At 44.4% G+C, this 11,954-nt stretch overlaps 1 protein-coding gene across 2 annotated transcripts in view; it reads right to left on the minus strand.

Moving 5' to 3' along the window:
- Window positions 1–63: 63 nt before the first annotated feature.
- Window positions 64–11,954, minus strand: part of LOC128084639 (uncharacterized) — a 30,331-nt gene continuing 18,440 nt past the window's right edge. For both annotated transcript variants that reach the window (XM_052690921.1, XM_052690920.1), the window contains exons 3-7: window positions 7,663–7,714; window positions 7,460–7,562; window positions 6,086–6,249; window positions 2,229–2,474; window positions 64–1,715 (exon numbers count right to left, since the gene is read on the minus strand). In XM_052690921.1, coding sequence (XP_052546881.1) covers window positions 978–1,715; window positions 2,229–2,474; window positions 6,086–6,249; window positions 7,460–7,562; window positions 7,663–7,714 — 1,303 coding nt within the window. In that variant the 3' untranslated portion in view covers window positions 64–977. The remainder of the gene's footprint in view (window positions 1,716–2,228; window positions 2,475–6,085; window positions 6,250–7,459; window positions 7,563–7,662; window positions 7,715–11,954) is intronic.

The raw sequence follows: 11,954 nt of genomic DNA on the forward strand, positions 1-11,954 counted from the left end.
CTGGATTTGTAATCAGAGTGGCACAGGTACTTATTTTCTAAAAGAAAAAAAAGAAAAAAAAAAAAGAAAAAAAAAAATCACTCAAAGTTTGCTGTATTTGATTTTGCCTCTGAAGTCTTGCCTGCAAAAGGAAGGGAAATAGTTCTCCAGTCAGTGTGCGTTACCAGTAATAAATAGTTGGTGAATATAGGATCAGAGCAGCTGCAAATATCCAAGTGTTGGATGCTGAGGACTGTTCCTAATGAGTATTTCAGTATCTTTGTACACGTGTTCCTGTTGCCAGGAGGAGTTGCTTAAAAATGTAGCGGACTGAGGCACTGTAAGCTTATGTAGATCTAACAGAAATAAAGCTAGATCAGGCTTCAATAAAATTAGCACAGTAATACAGTATAGTTTTGCTCAGCTTATCTGTACTCTTCTTTAATGAGTTAGTATGTGAGATAATCATGATTTTCAGTATTAGAGATGTTAATGCTTGGTAAACTTTGTGCTAGAGTGCAGAAGTTATGAAATGTTTAGAACTGTTTACAAAACAGTATGCAAACGTGCAAGAGGAATTCTAATTTGAACAGGCACACCTATGAGCACAATTTAACTCATAGCTTCTACCAGAAGGACTCAAGTGGTACCACAGTGACACAGGACTGACATTTCAGATATAAACCATGATGTAACCATCTCAAATGACTTTCATATCTCATTCCAGACAAGATTTCCTGCATTGTGAAATACCTTTTCAGATGCTTTCATGAATAAAGCATATCAAAATTCCATGCAGAAGAATAGGTTTGAGGTTAATGAGTAAAAGGGAGGATGGTGTAGCTGTAATCCCAGTGGTGAGGCAAAGACTATTCTGTGAACAAAGCTGTGTCCATGTATAGCTGTCAATCACACAACTGCTTGGCACTGCTTCCACTCTGTTCGTGTGCCTGCTGCCTCTCTTTTTGTGAACGGGTGATTCGGTCTTTCTGAGAGTATCACTGGACTGAAGCTTGACATAGTGTAGGAGCAGCCAGGGTATCAAAGTTCTGTGAGGTCTCACTACTATTAGCATCTACAACTGATGAGCTCTGCTGGTCCCTGGAAGAGTTAGGGACCTTCACCTGACCTTTGTACAAACCAGGAGATTTTGCCCAGAATGGAAGATTTGATGTTGAACTGGCAGAACTGTTGCCCTCCACAGTCAGAACCACTGGTTGTTTATCTGGCACTGTTACTGCATACACAGCATTTGGTTCAGACAGATGATCTCCACATTGACTAAGATGTTCAGCTAGGACCAGAGGCTGCTGATCATCTCCTTCTTCAGAAATGACAAAAACTGGTTTGTTTTTATCTGCTTCTCCCCCAAGGTCCTTTGTTTTTGAAGCATTGGCCAAGTTGATTTTCAAGGGGTTGGAGCTCTCTAGAGCGCTCTTGGGGCTTTGGCTGTTAACTGGAGATGCTGCCCCTAGATGTCTGGAGGAATCCAAGGACCTCACGCGTTTGTTGTCAGGGGAACCAGCTAAAAATCCAAAGTAATGATTTCCAAACCTGGATTTCTTCAGGTTGCAGGAGCTTAGCTTCCGCTGCCTTTGTGCAGACAGAGTGAGGGGGTATGAGGCATTGCTGACAGATGAATCGGAGTAAACCGTTTCTGAAGGTCCCTCTATCTCGGTGGCTGAAATCACCTTTCTGGTTGGAACACCTTGGATTCTTGCAGCTGTAGGAAAACCCTGGGCAAAATAATAATAAATTAGTAGTCATGCTTTGAAAAGTAACTCTCTTAAAAAGCATTGATCCCAAGGGAACTAACTGAAAGTTTAAATTCCTTGTTATGGTACAGGTAAGATATTTTCTTCTGCAAAAGTCTGTTACCACCATCAAAGAACATCCTCTATTATCTTTGTAACAAGCTCTGTTGCTTTGATGGCAATGGTCAGTGAGACCTATATATATATCCCATGTCTACAGATTCTTTACTATGCAATAGCAATATGTCAAATTTAAGGTGTCACCAGGGGGAAAAATATATATATATATATATATATATATATGTTAGAAAACTCAATGAATGCAGCTTCTTAGCACTTCAGGAAGGCCAGAGTAAATTACAATAGAGTTAGGCAAAAGAATTCCCAGTACACTAAGCAAGATGGGCCAAGATGTGTGTTGTACCTGCAGGTTAGAGGAGCAAAGTAGGGGCACTGAAGCTGATCACCCCATGCTCTTCTCCTAGCAAGACTTACACTGTTGTCAACCAGCTTTGTGAAGGGGCTGTTGGTGGTCCAGCTACACCACTTTTTTTGTAGCTGTGGTATTGGAGCCAGGAAGTCATGGAAAGTGCGGGCACTCCACGTGCGTTGCCTGGGATGGTGATTCTCCGTCTGCACGTTCCTCTTCTCAACAGCATCTGCTCCTGCGGCCGTGTGACCAGGCGTCACCCAGTCAGACACGGAGCCTGGGCTTGTGACACTTCTTTTTAGGTTTTTGTCCTGCAATAGTAAATCAGTATCGTTAGCAATGTCTTTTGTCAACAGGTTTTAAAAACACATTAAAAAGCGACTTCTACTGCAAGCAACCAATTTTTTCAGTGGTTCTTTTTCTCAAGATAAGACACAGGAATGCAACTTGTTTCTCTTTCAACATGCTGCCTTGGAGTCAGCGGCTTCCCTGAGCAGCAGTTTTACCTTGCTCCTTCAATTTCAGGTTTCATGTTGAATTGGGAAATTCCGCTTATGTAAGAAACAGAATCCTGCCACTAACTGCATATCCAACACAATGAAGCTCTAGCTATTTTATGTGTCTGACAGATTACAGTACTAAACGTTGCTGTGCAAAACATAATTCCTCCTCTCTGCTTGGCTCTTGGAAGGCTCCAGCTGCATCTTTATGGGGAACATTCCCCCAGGGTGGGAGAATGAGGCCCACTGAAAGAAATTTAGAAGCAAGAGACTTAGAAGTCTAAAAAATGCATAATTCAAGAAGAAAGACTGAAGTAAGTGGTGTTCTTTAGTCTCAGTTTTGGAAGAACTAAAGCAATAATAAATTTTTTTTAAAGGCAGTAATCTGTTCTCAGTGTCTGTGGTAAAAGGAACGAGACACAAGGCCCAGAGTGGAGCCAAGGGGATTTTCAGTTCACATAGGAAATGTTTTTTTGGGTGGAAAACATGCTTTACCAGGAGCATAAGATGTCTAGACAGGTGTAAAATTGGCAGTCAGGAGCTGAGCACGTGAAATCATTCTCACCAGCTCTATGTATGAGAATTGCCCTGACACAGGAATGAACTATGGCAAACTTGTAAAGGATCCCATGCTTACTTACTGTGTATGTTCCTATATTGATTTTAAAATCACAATTTTTCTTCCTAAAATGTATGTGGTTTTAGAAGCAGAAAAGGTAAAGAATGCCTCATGGTCCTATGAATCTCTTTCTGTGCTCGCTAATGCTTCACCTGTTGTTAATATAAGCCCCTTGTTCCATAACTCTGCACGTATTTTTAATTTTCAGCTGTGCGAACATGGCTGTCATGAGAAGAATGCAAAATCCACATTCCTAGAGTTTACACATTTCTTAAAAAGAGTCTGAAATAAATCCCACAGTGTCCTGGATTTAAAAGGTCGGAGAGACAAAAAGCTTCTCATTTGTTATTTCTGATAAACAAAATCTCCCAAGTTTCCACAAACCAAAGAAACTCTTTCCTTACAATGTCATGTTGGAAAAGGATGGGCAGAGAGGCGAGAAATGAGCTTCTCTGCAGGAAGCTGGCAGAGGTTCTATTCATGCTCTGGATAAATTTGTTTCAATGTTAAGTTCTTAGTCTTGGGTTTGATTAAAGTAACAGTCTTTATATAAATGCATAGTAATTCAGCTGTCTTCTTCTGAGAAGCCTCTTTAGGCTATTTAGGGTTTATTATTTTGGTGATTTCGAGACAGTTGCACTGGAACAGCTACTGAGATTAATAGCGTACTTTCTAGATTTTTAAAAATCTTTTAGCAAAAAACATGTCTGAAGTACCCAAAACCTACTCATCTGACACTTGTCTGGATAGAAGGCAGATCGTAGCTGTAACCTAGCCAAAGGCTGAGTGATGCTTTAAAACAAACTGGGCATGTAACTAATGAAGAACGTCCAAAGGAGGGCTACAAAGGTTGTGAGGAGGGCAAGGTGTGTGGGCAGCACCTGCAGGCCTCTGCTTGTTCAGCTGGAGTAGAGGAGGCTGAGGGCAGCCTCACGGCCCTGCAGCTCCTCACGGCGGCTCTTTGTAGTTGCTTTACTTAAGTGAGCATTTGGGGTGAGACGAATCTGAAGACGTTATTTACTGTGCCCTACAGACTCGGGGTTTCACACATCTTTCCATGTGAGGATTACTTCCCAGTTCCTGCCTGCCCGGTGCTGGGCTGCAGACACTGGGCCGCGCACCCGGCTTCTGCAGGGCTCAGGGACAAAACTCAGGAGCTGGGTGGCCAGCTGAGATGCATCTCACACCCTGAGAATTCACACACCTGGAAACTAAATTGTGAACAGAACTCATTTTTACCTCTAACATTCAGTAGCCCTCCGTTATCCTAGCTGGAGTGCAGGTGTGCAGATGGCCTGCTGGGCCCAATCTCTGCCCCCCTCAGAGAGGAGGGCCTGCAGCTGTGCTCAAGGAGCCCGTGTTTCTAACCGTGGCCCTTCACCCTTCCCAGGTATGTTTTTGGATCTTCTGAGGGTTTAGTACTGCTTCCTTGTATGCAAAAACACATAACAGAAGGAACAGCCTTCTGAGTTGATACGGTGGCGGATCACTTTAATCCTTTGGTTATGTGCTCTTAGAATTGCTTGAATGCTATATTGTGTGTATATATACACATAAGTCTGCTATGCGTACTTGTGTTTTGTTTTGAGCATTTCTTCCTTCTGACTAGCGAGGGGGAAGAGGAAGGAAAATGGGTTTTTCTCCTTATCCAGAAACTGTATTTGTAAGTGGTTGCCACACGGTGAAGCTCTCTCTGCTGGAAAGCAGGACCAAGAAGTAGAGGGGTTCAAGAGTGCCTGATCTGGGTGCTGATACAGTGCATGTGCTGTGCTCCTCAGAAAGCAACGTGCTTCAGTCAGGCAGAGCACCGGAGCTTTTTCCTATTCTTGTCTTTCTTTGCTGTTAATCAGTGTGGTTGATTGGAGGAGGAGTTCAGCATATGTCTTGTACTAGTGAGAGAAATTTCTAATCAGCCTGCATCCGTGGGTAACTTGCTAATCAACTTCAGGGATACAGAATGCTGTTGCTCTGTAATCTGTGATTAGAAACATTAGGTGGACTGTCTTGGGGTAGGCGAGCTCCTTACAATGGTTCTTTCCCCTCTTGTGGGGGAAAAAAAGGAGGATGTTGGACAGTGTTGACCTGGAAAGGTTTTAATGTAGACTTGAAAAGAACTTGCACTGATAATCGCTAACTTGTGATGAGGAGAGTGCTCAGAAGTGTCAGATCTGGCTGCTATCATCTACTTCTAAGTAAGTGATTAGGAGCGAAGAGGAAGAAGCTAAAATAAGGAAGGTTACTAAAATGATCTAGGTTTGTGTGTGTATATTTGAAAGGGTGCCAATGCTTTCCCTTTAAGGGTTTGGTTTTTAGAATAGATGTTAATTCTTCATGTGAGCTGGGGAGACAGTGACAGAACTCTCTGACAAACTGAGAAGCTGAACAACTTGCCTAAACACTTGGTAGTGGTGTGCAGGAACGGGTCTGGTCCTAGGTCCTTTGGCTGTTACAAGTGATCCTCAAAACTACATATTGTATTTAACGGAATACTATCTTTGGTAATTAACAGATATTTCTTGACAGCTGGTGCTTCAGCTTGGTGGCATATCTCTGCATTCTCTATTATAATATCCCAGGTGGACTTGTAGACCTGATCTTATGAAAGCTGAGAAGATGCTGGCTGAGGGATCACAGCCCACATGTTTTTGTAGCAGCTTTGCCTGATAGTTGGGAGAACTGCCTGGCTTGGTTGCTACTACTCCTGCAAACTAGCAAGCGTGAGTGAAGGAATGTGACAAGTGCTGTCCAAGAAGGACGCTGTGTGCCTTGCTATGTCTCTAGTGATGTCTAGGAGCGTTCTTACCTGTATTCTGTAGGTAGTAAAGCTCAGTCCACTGGCTCCAGGTCCAGCAGAAATAATAAACACTTCATCGCTCCCTGTCTCAGTGGTCACTGCAGAGGTGGAAGAGGGCACGTCTGGGTCAGTATCCTGAGGAGACTGATCTGTGCTGCCTGTGCAGGAAGTGACTGAGAAGAGAAAATCCATGTAAAAACAACTGAGAAGAGTCCAAAGCGTCTGTTCCTAGCTCCTCTATGACAACTGCCTTTCCCTCTCTCCCCAGACAAGCTAGAGCCACTTCAAGCTGTCACACCGGTCAGAACTAAGCTCAGACCAAGTTTGCTCTCCTGAACATACAAGCTTTTAAAAATAAGACGGAGGGGGATGAGGGGAAGAAAGGAATGACCTTGAGTCTGCCGTTTGATAAAGACAGACCCAAACTGAAATCCACCATACGATATGCACAAGCTTTTCCTGCAGATCAGATTTTTTTTTTTTAATCCAGATTTACTCAGTCCTGATAATGGCGAGCTCTGCTTTTTCTCTGAAGTGCAAGCATTTCCTGCTTGAGCCCTGACAATGTTGCTCCCACAGGCAGCCGTATGCTGCAGGTATATGCACCTGCTTGCATCCTCAAGGCCTAATCCTATGGTCCAGGCCAGGATATCTCTGCCTGTGGCTCCTGGCTGTGATCCTCTCAATGATCTTTGGAAGCAAGTAATTAGCTTTTGAGGAAGATGCGGCTTTGAGAATTGTGTGTAAAAGCTGATGGTCTAGTGGGAAACTGATGGTGTGTAGCAATGTATTGTGAAGTGGTTCCTTGTTGGCCCTCCCCCAAAAGGAGAGCTAATAGAATTCATTGATTGTAACTCAAAATTGCAGCAAGTGACGTTATCTGCAGCTTGGCTGGGGAACTCCTGCTCTTGTTTTGGAAACATGCACCTAAGGCAGTCTCACTTGAAAAGCCCTTCAGAAAGTCAGCTCCAGCAGTCAGATATGTCCAAAGCCAATGTAAGCATTATAAAACTCATCCCTTTCCAGGCATGGTTAAGCATGGGGCAGATGAGCCATCCACAATTTAGGGATTATTATAAGCTGCCGTTGTAGCAGCCTGAAGCACACACATTAGCTCTGCTAACCCAGTGTCTCTGCAACACTGTGTACTAGGACGGCTTCTGCTGGCAGTGTCCTGAAGCTGTGCCCGTGTGCTCCTTGCCAGGGGAATTGCCGTCCCAGGGAGGGGGGAGAGCACAAGGGATATTCCCACAACAAAGCCTTTCTGCTGTCAAGCAGCTCTCCAGCTGTGCATGAGCGAGGCGGGTGGGGAGAGCAATGGTCTGATTAGCAGGCCAGGGCCGCGGGGTGCCCTGACCTGCTGCTGGGGTGCGCCGCGCTTACCCGCCTGCTCCCGGCTGACAGAGTGGTTGTTGTTTTCATTCTCCCGACTTGGCACCACGAGCTGGAGCTCATTGATATCAACAGCGGAGTTCTGGATCCCATTCTACAACTCAGAACATGCCCCAGTAAACATTGTCAGATAAACAGTGCAACAGCCAATATGAAAGAGAGAAACAGAAATTGCTGAAGCCATTAGCACTAACCTCCTGGTCACCGCATACGTTGGATGAGCTCCTTTTGGGGCACGTTCTCTGCCTGAAAAGGAGAGACAGCAAGAACAACAACAAGCCCACGAGTGAGTTAGACCCAGAGAAGGGAAGGTCTTGGCTCATGTAGTGGGAAGTCAGCTGGAGAAGGACCTGTCTTCCTCCCATGATCACCACGAAAGTGGAAACAGAGTTCAGACCTCTTCGAAGTCCTGCCAGCCTTCCCTCCGTAGGGAATAGTGCATACTGATGTGCTTTTTCACATCAGTAACTAAATAGCAGGAATGAAATCCATTGGTCTGAGCAGTAACATTGTTCTTGCCCTGTTAGACTGTTTCATCGTGTGTAGTCAGTATTGCACTCTGTGTTGTATTTAGCAAGCAGAGAACATCAGATGTTCATCTGCATGACCATTTTATTAAAAGGAATGGCTAGGGCAGATGATTACCAGCTAAATGTGCCTGCTGGACTGAAGGGAAACAATCATATTCATCTTTTTTTATTTTTTAGTTTTAAATATGAAACCACGAAATACAAGTGTTATTTACATACTGGGTGAATGTGATGTGAGGATGTCATGAAGAATAGCTGAACGTGATCATGACTGAAGCAGGAATATTTTGGTGTGCAGCTGTTCTTCATGCAACAGTGCAGAAAACAAGTGTTAATGCGCTATGTGACCTGTTACTATTTTTCTCTCATATCTATGGCTGGAGGGGCTGGTTTAAGGCAGTTAACATCTTCTATACAAAGTTTGTGGTGCCTTCTGAGGGGTGTGTTGAAGGCAAGATTACAAGTTTTCAGGCACCTTTTCATTACTACTTCTCTCTAAGACATGGGGGCTCAGAGGCTGCCTGGTAAGTCTGCCCAGGGGACAGGGACATCTGCTCCACCTTGGTTGTGGTGGGTTTCATTCTTTCACTGTATCACTGGAAGACTTAACAAATGATTATTGACTCTCAATTGAATTGAGAGAGGAAAAAAAAACCTGATGTGTCTCCAAGACTATTCCTAATGAATATGGAGGAGACTACAGAAAGGAGAGCAAGTTTGCACTTCAGCGTTTAATTCAGAAGGGATGCAGAGGGATAGCTGTTACCATAGGAGGCAAGATCCCATTGGCTGGGCTGAAGCAGGGGAAGCTCTTCCTTGGGTTTGTGGGGAGGGAGCAGAGAGATTTCCAAGGAGAAGAGGTCTTTCCTCATTGGAGAATTGAGATTAAGCGAAGAAGGAAATACTGCGCAAGTTCAAGAAAGATAGGAGAGAGGAGAGCCCTGTACCTCTCAGTTTAAATGAGGATAGAAAAGGTTAATGGGTTGGAATGTCCTCTTTTTAACTTTTTCTTCCCTCATTGTGGCTTGCTATTGATTCCACTGAACAGTTTGATTTCCTGTCAGAAACTAACTCATAGAAAGGCTAAAGTTATATAGATTCACTCCCCCAAAAATTTCTGATGGCAACTTGAGATTTGATTCCTTCTACTCAGAACTGTTGCCACGGTGTCTGGGGAGATGCTCACAAACTGTGAGACTTGGGCTATTGGACTTTCTTTAGCCCTCTCTCCAACTGGACTATGTCTCCACAGCATGCTGCAGTGCCTGGCCACCACGGAGGGGAGTGATTCAGATCAGAGCATAGCTCCTGCATATGAAACACCCAGTGTACAAATAGTTTGGTTTTCATCAGTCAAAAGAACGCGCAATTTAGAAACAAAAATTGCTTAAATCTTCCCAAGTAAAGCAAATATTCAAATCTGTTGAAAGCTTTGTGAAAATTGCCCTGTGCTCCCCTACCCTCTCCAGCCATCTGTGTTTCTAACTAAACTACCTCCAGATGAACAGAAGATGGAGGCCAGCTACAAACAGGCAGGTAGAGGCTTCTGGGTTTTGCCTACCATAAGGATGACAGAGAAAAACCTCTGTTTTTAGCCCAGAAGTGACTAGAATCTTCTAGGAGAGCGTTAAATGAGGAAGGAGAAGATCACGCTGCAGGCCGTGCATAGCAGGGTGGCATGTATGGAGTGAAATGGAACACAACGACTTGAGGAAATAGCTGTATGCAGAGAGGGGCTGTAATTGGAAACAGGTCACTGGCAGGCAATGCAGATGTAAAATGCAGTTGCAATCCACAGGTTGCAGCCATCAAGCAAAAGTCTGGCTGCATTGGATGGGATTAAAATTAAATAAGGTGGACGTGTCTCTTGTTCTTGGGGCTTGGGAAAGAAAATAAAAAATACCCCATTGCTTGAGCCAGGCCTCATGGCCAAAAGTAATTAGAATTATTGGCCAACTAACAACTGAAGCTTTCATTTCCTCCCCAAACAGCAAACAAAAGCTGCAGTGTGGTGGAGACTTGGAGTTTCCCCAGAGAGCTTTGCCCTGGCTGAATGCAATGAGCCTGAGCAGACACTGCTGACGACTTGGTGCATTGGAGTGGCAGCAGGTGCCAAGCTTGGCCCAAGGCATTTCTAATCCTGGCAAAGATAGCTCCCTGCTACTTTTAGCTGAGCAAGAGCATCACATAGAAATGGTAAAAAAACACTGCTAAATGCCAACGTGGTACCAGAGGAACAAGCAAAGCAGAGGAAAAAATGGGAGGCACGTTTACAAGGCCAAGAGCTTGAAGTTTACTCTTAGCATCATCTGGTGAGGTCTCCTTTGCAGTGGCACGTTCCAGCCAGGACAAGAATTGTCACACCTCGGAGAGCTGGTCCCATTTCTGAGTGCGCTGTTATCAAAGCATCTTCGCTTCTCCCCACAGCCCACCCTGTGCAGTCCTGGCATTTTCAGCAGTGAGGATGGGCTGTGGCTAAAACACACACAACACGTTATATCAAGCCAGTATCTAGAGCAAGAAGCATAAAATGCTTGCTGGGCTCAAATTAAAAGTTGTTTAGATATGCTTGATGGCCTCCACAGCCATATTCTGAGCTGCATTTCAGGAGAATCAGTTGGAAGCTGTAGGTTAGCTCCAGCCAGCACCAGCAGCACTGGGGCCAGAGAGCAATATCCTCAAAGTATTGGAGCAGCAAAGATGGAAAAAGCATTTTCTGGTGCAGCCTCAGTGAGGCTGCTCAGCACAGGGCGCGGTGTGACGCTTCCAAACATGTCAGATCTCACATGCTTTTTAAAGCAAGAAATAAAAGTGTAATGTCATCGAGGCCTCTCTAGAACAGTGCACAGAGAACACAGGCAGCCAGGTTAGCAAAGGGCTTCCTCTCAGGAGGCGATGGATGTCTATGTCTATGGACAGTCTCCTCTATATACAGTCAATATCTAATACATCTCCCTACCAAATAGAAGTGGTAATGGAAGGGCAGCCATGCAGATGTCACCAGAAGTGAGCCTGTCCCTGGTGCTGTGCCACAGCGGCCGTGGTAGGATGTGCTCAGTGATCAGACTGCGTGACATTTGTGCAGGGTGAAAAAGGCATTCAGTTTTCTATGCTGGTCAACAATAGCATGCTTTGCATGCTTTGCAAATATCTGAGAAGCAGAAAAGCAAATTGTACACTAGAGCAGCGTGGCCTGACTTTCTGAGCAGTCTGCACGGGGCACCTTTCAGGCAGTGGAAGCTCAGACTGCTGTGTGCTTTGGTTTGAATAACATGCAGCTTCATGGATAGCTGCAGTGCAATTAAATGGCAAGAACTGCCTACTCAACATGTGCATCAGCCCAGGATGCTGCCATAGCAAAGCAGAGTGTTTCTGCTGCTTTTGAAATTTGGCAAGGGTATAAAAATAATTTAGTGTCTGGAAGACATTTTCCACCAGACGTTTTCCTTTAGAACCAGCAAAAAAATGTAGTCTAAATTAGTGTTTGGCAAGGTCTTTACAAAGGAAGGTTAGTCAGATGTAGCACACGTAAGATTAACTCTTACAACTATGAAAAGCTCAGATTCTGAAAGCAGGAATTTCTTTATGCAGCAGGAGTTTATTTGATTCTAAGATTATTAAGATTATGTTTAGGCTCCTCCACCTCACTCATGTTTTCTTATTCTGAGTATGGCAGTGGCCTGTATTTTGTGTTTATTCAGCACAGCTAGTAATGCAAATCCAAAATCACACAAAAAACAATGTTCCCTTCTCAACCCAGCCTCAGTTATAAGCAGTTGCTGGGCCACTCTGAGACCTTCTGGGTTGGAAGATGCACAGGGCAGAGGATGCAGGAAGAGGGGACAGACAAGTTGACTGGTGCCACTGAGAAATAAGTGCTATCACAAACAGCCACTCACCCCATCAGAGCCCTGCAAGGGATGGTGTTTATTTCACTTCTCTGATGCTCCCAGTGC

The sequence above is a fragment of the Tympanuchus pallidicinctus genome, unplaced genomic scaffold, assembly GCF_026119805.1.
Source record: "Tympanuchus pallidicinctus isolate F22 unplaced genomic scaffold, pur_lepc_1.0 scaffold28, whole genome shotgun sequence".
In the NCBI taxonomy this organism is placed as follows: domain Eukaryota; kingdom Metazoa; phylum Chordata; class Aves; order Galliformes; family Phasianidae; genus Tympanuchus; species Tympanuchus pallidicinctus.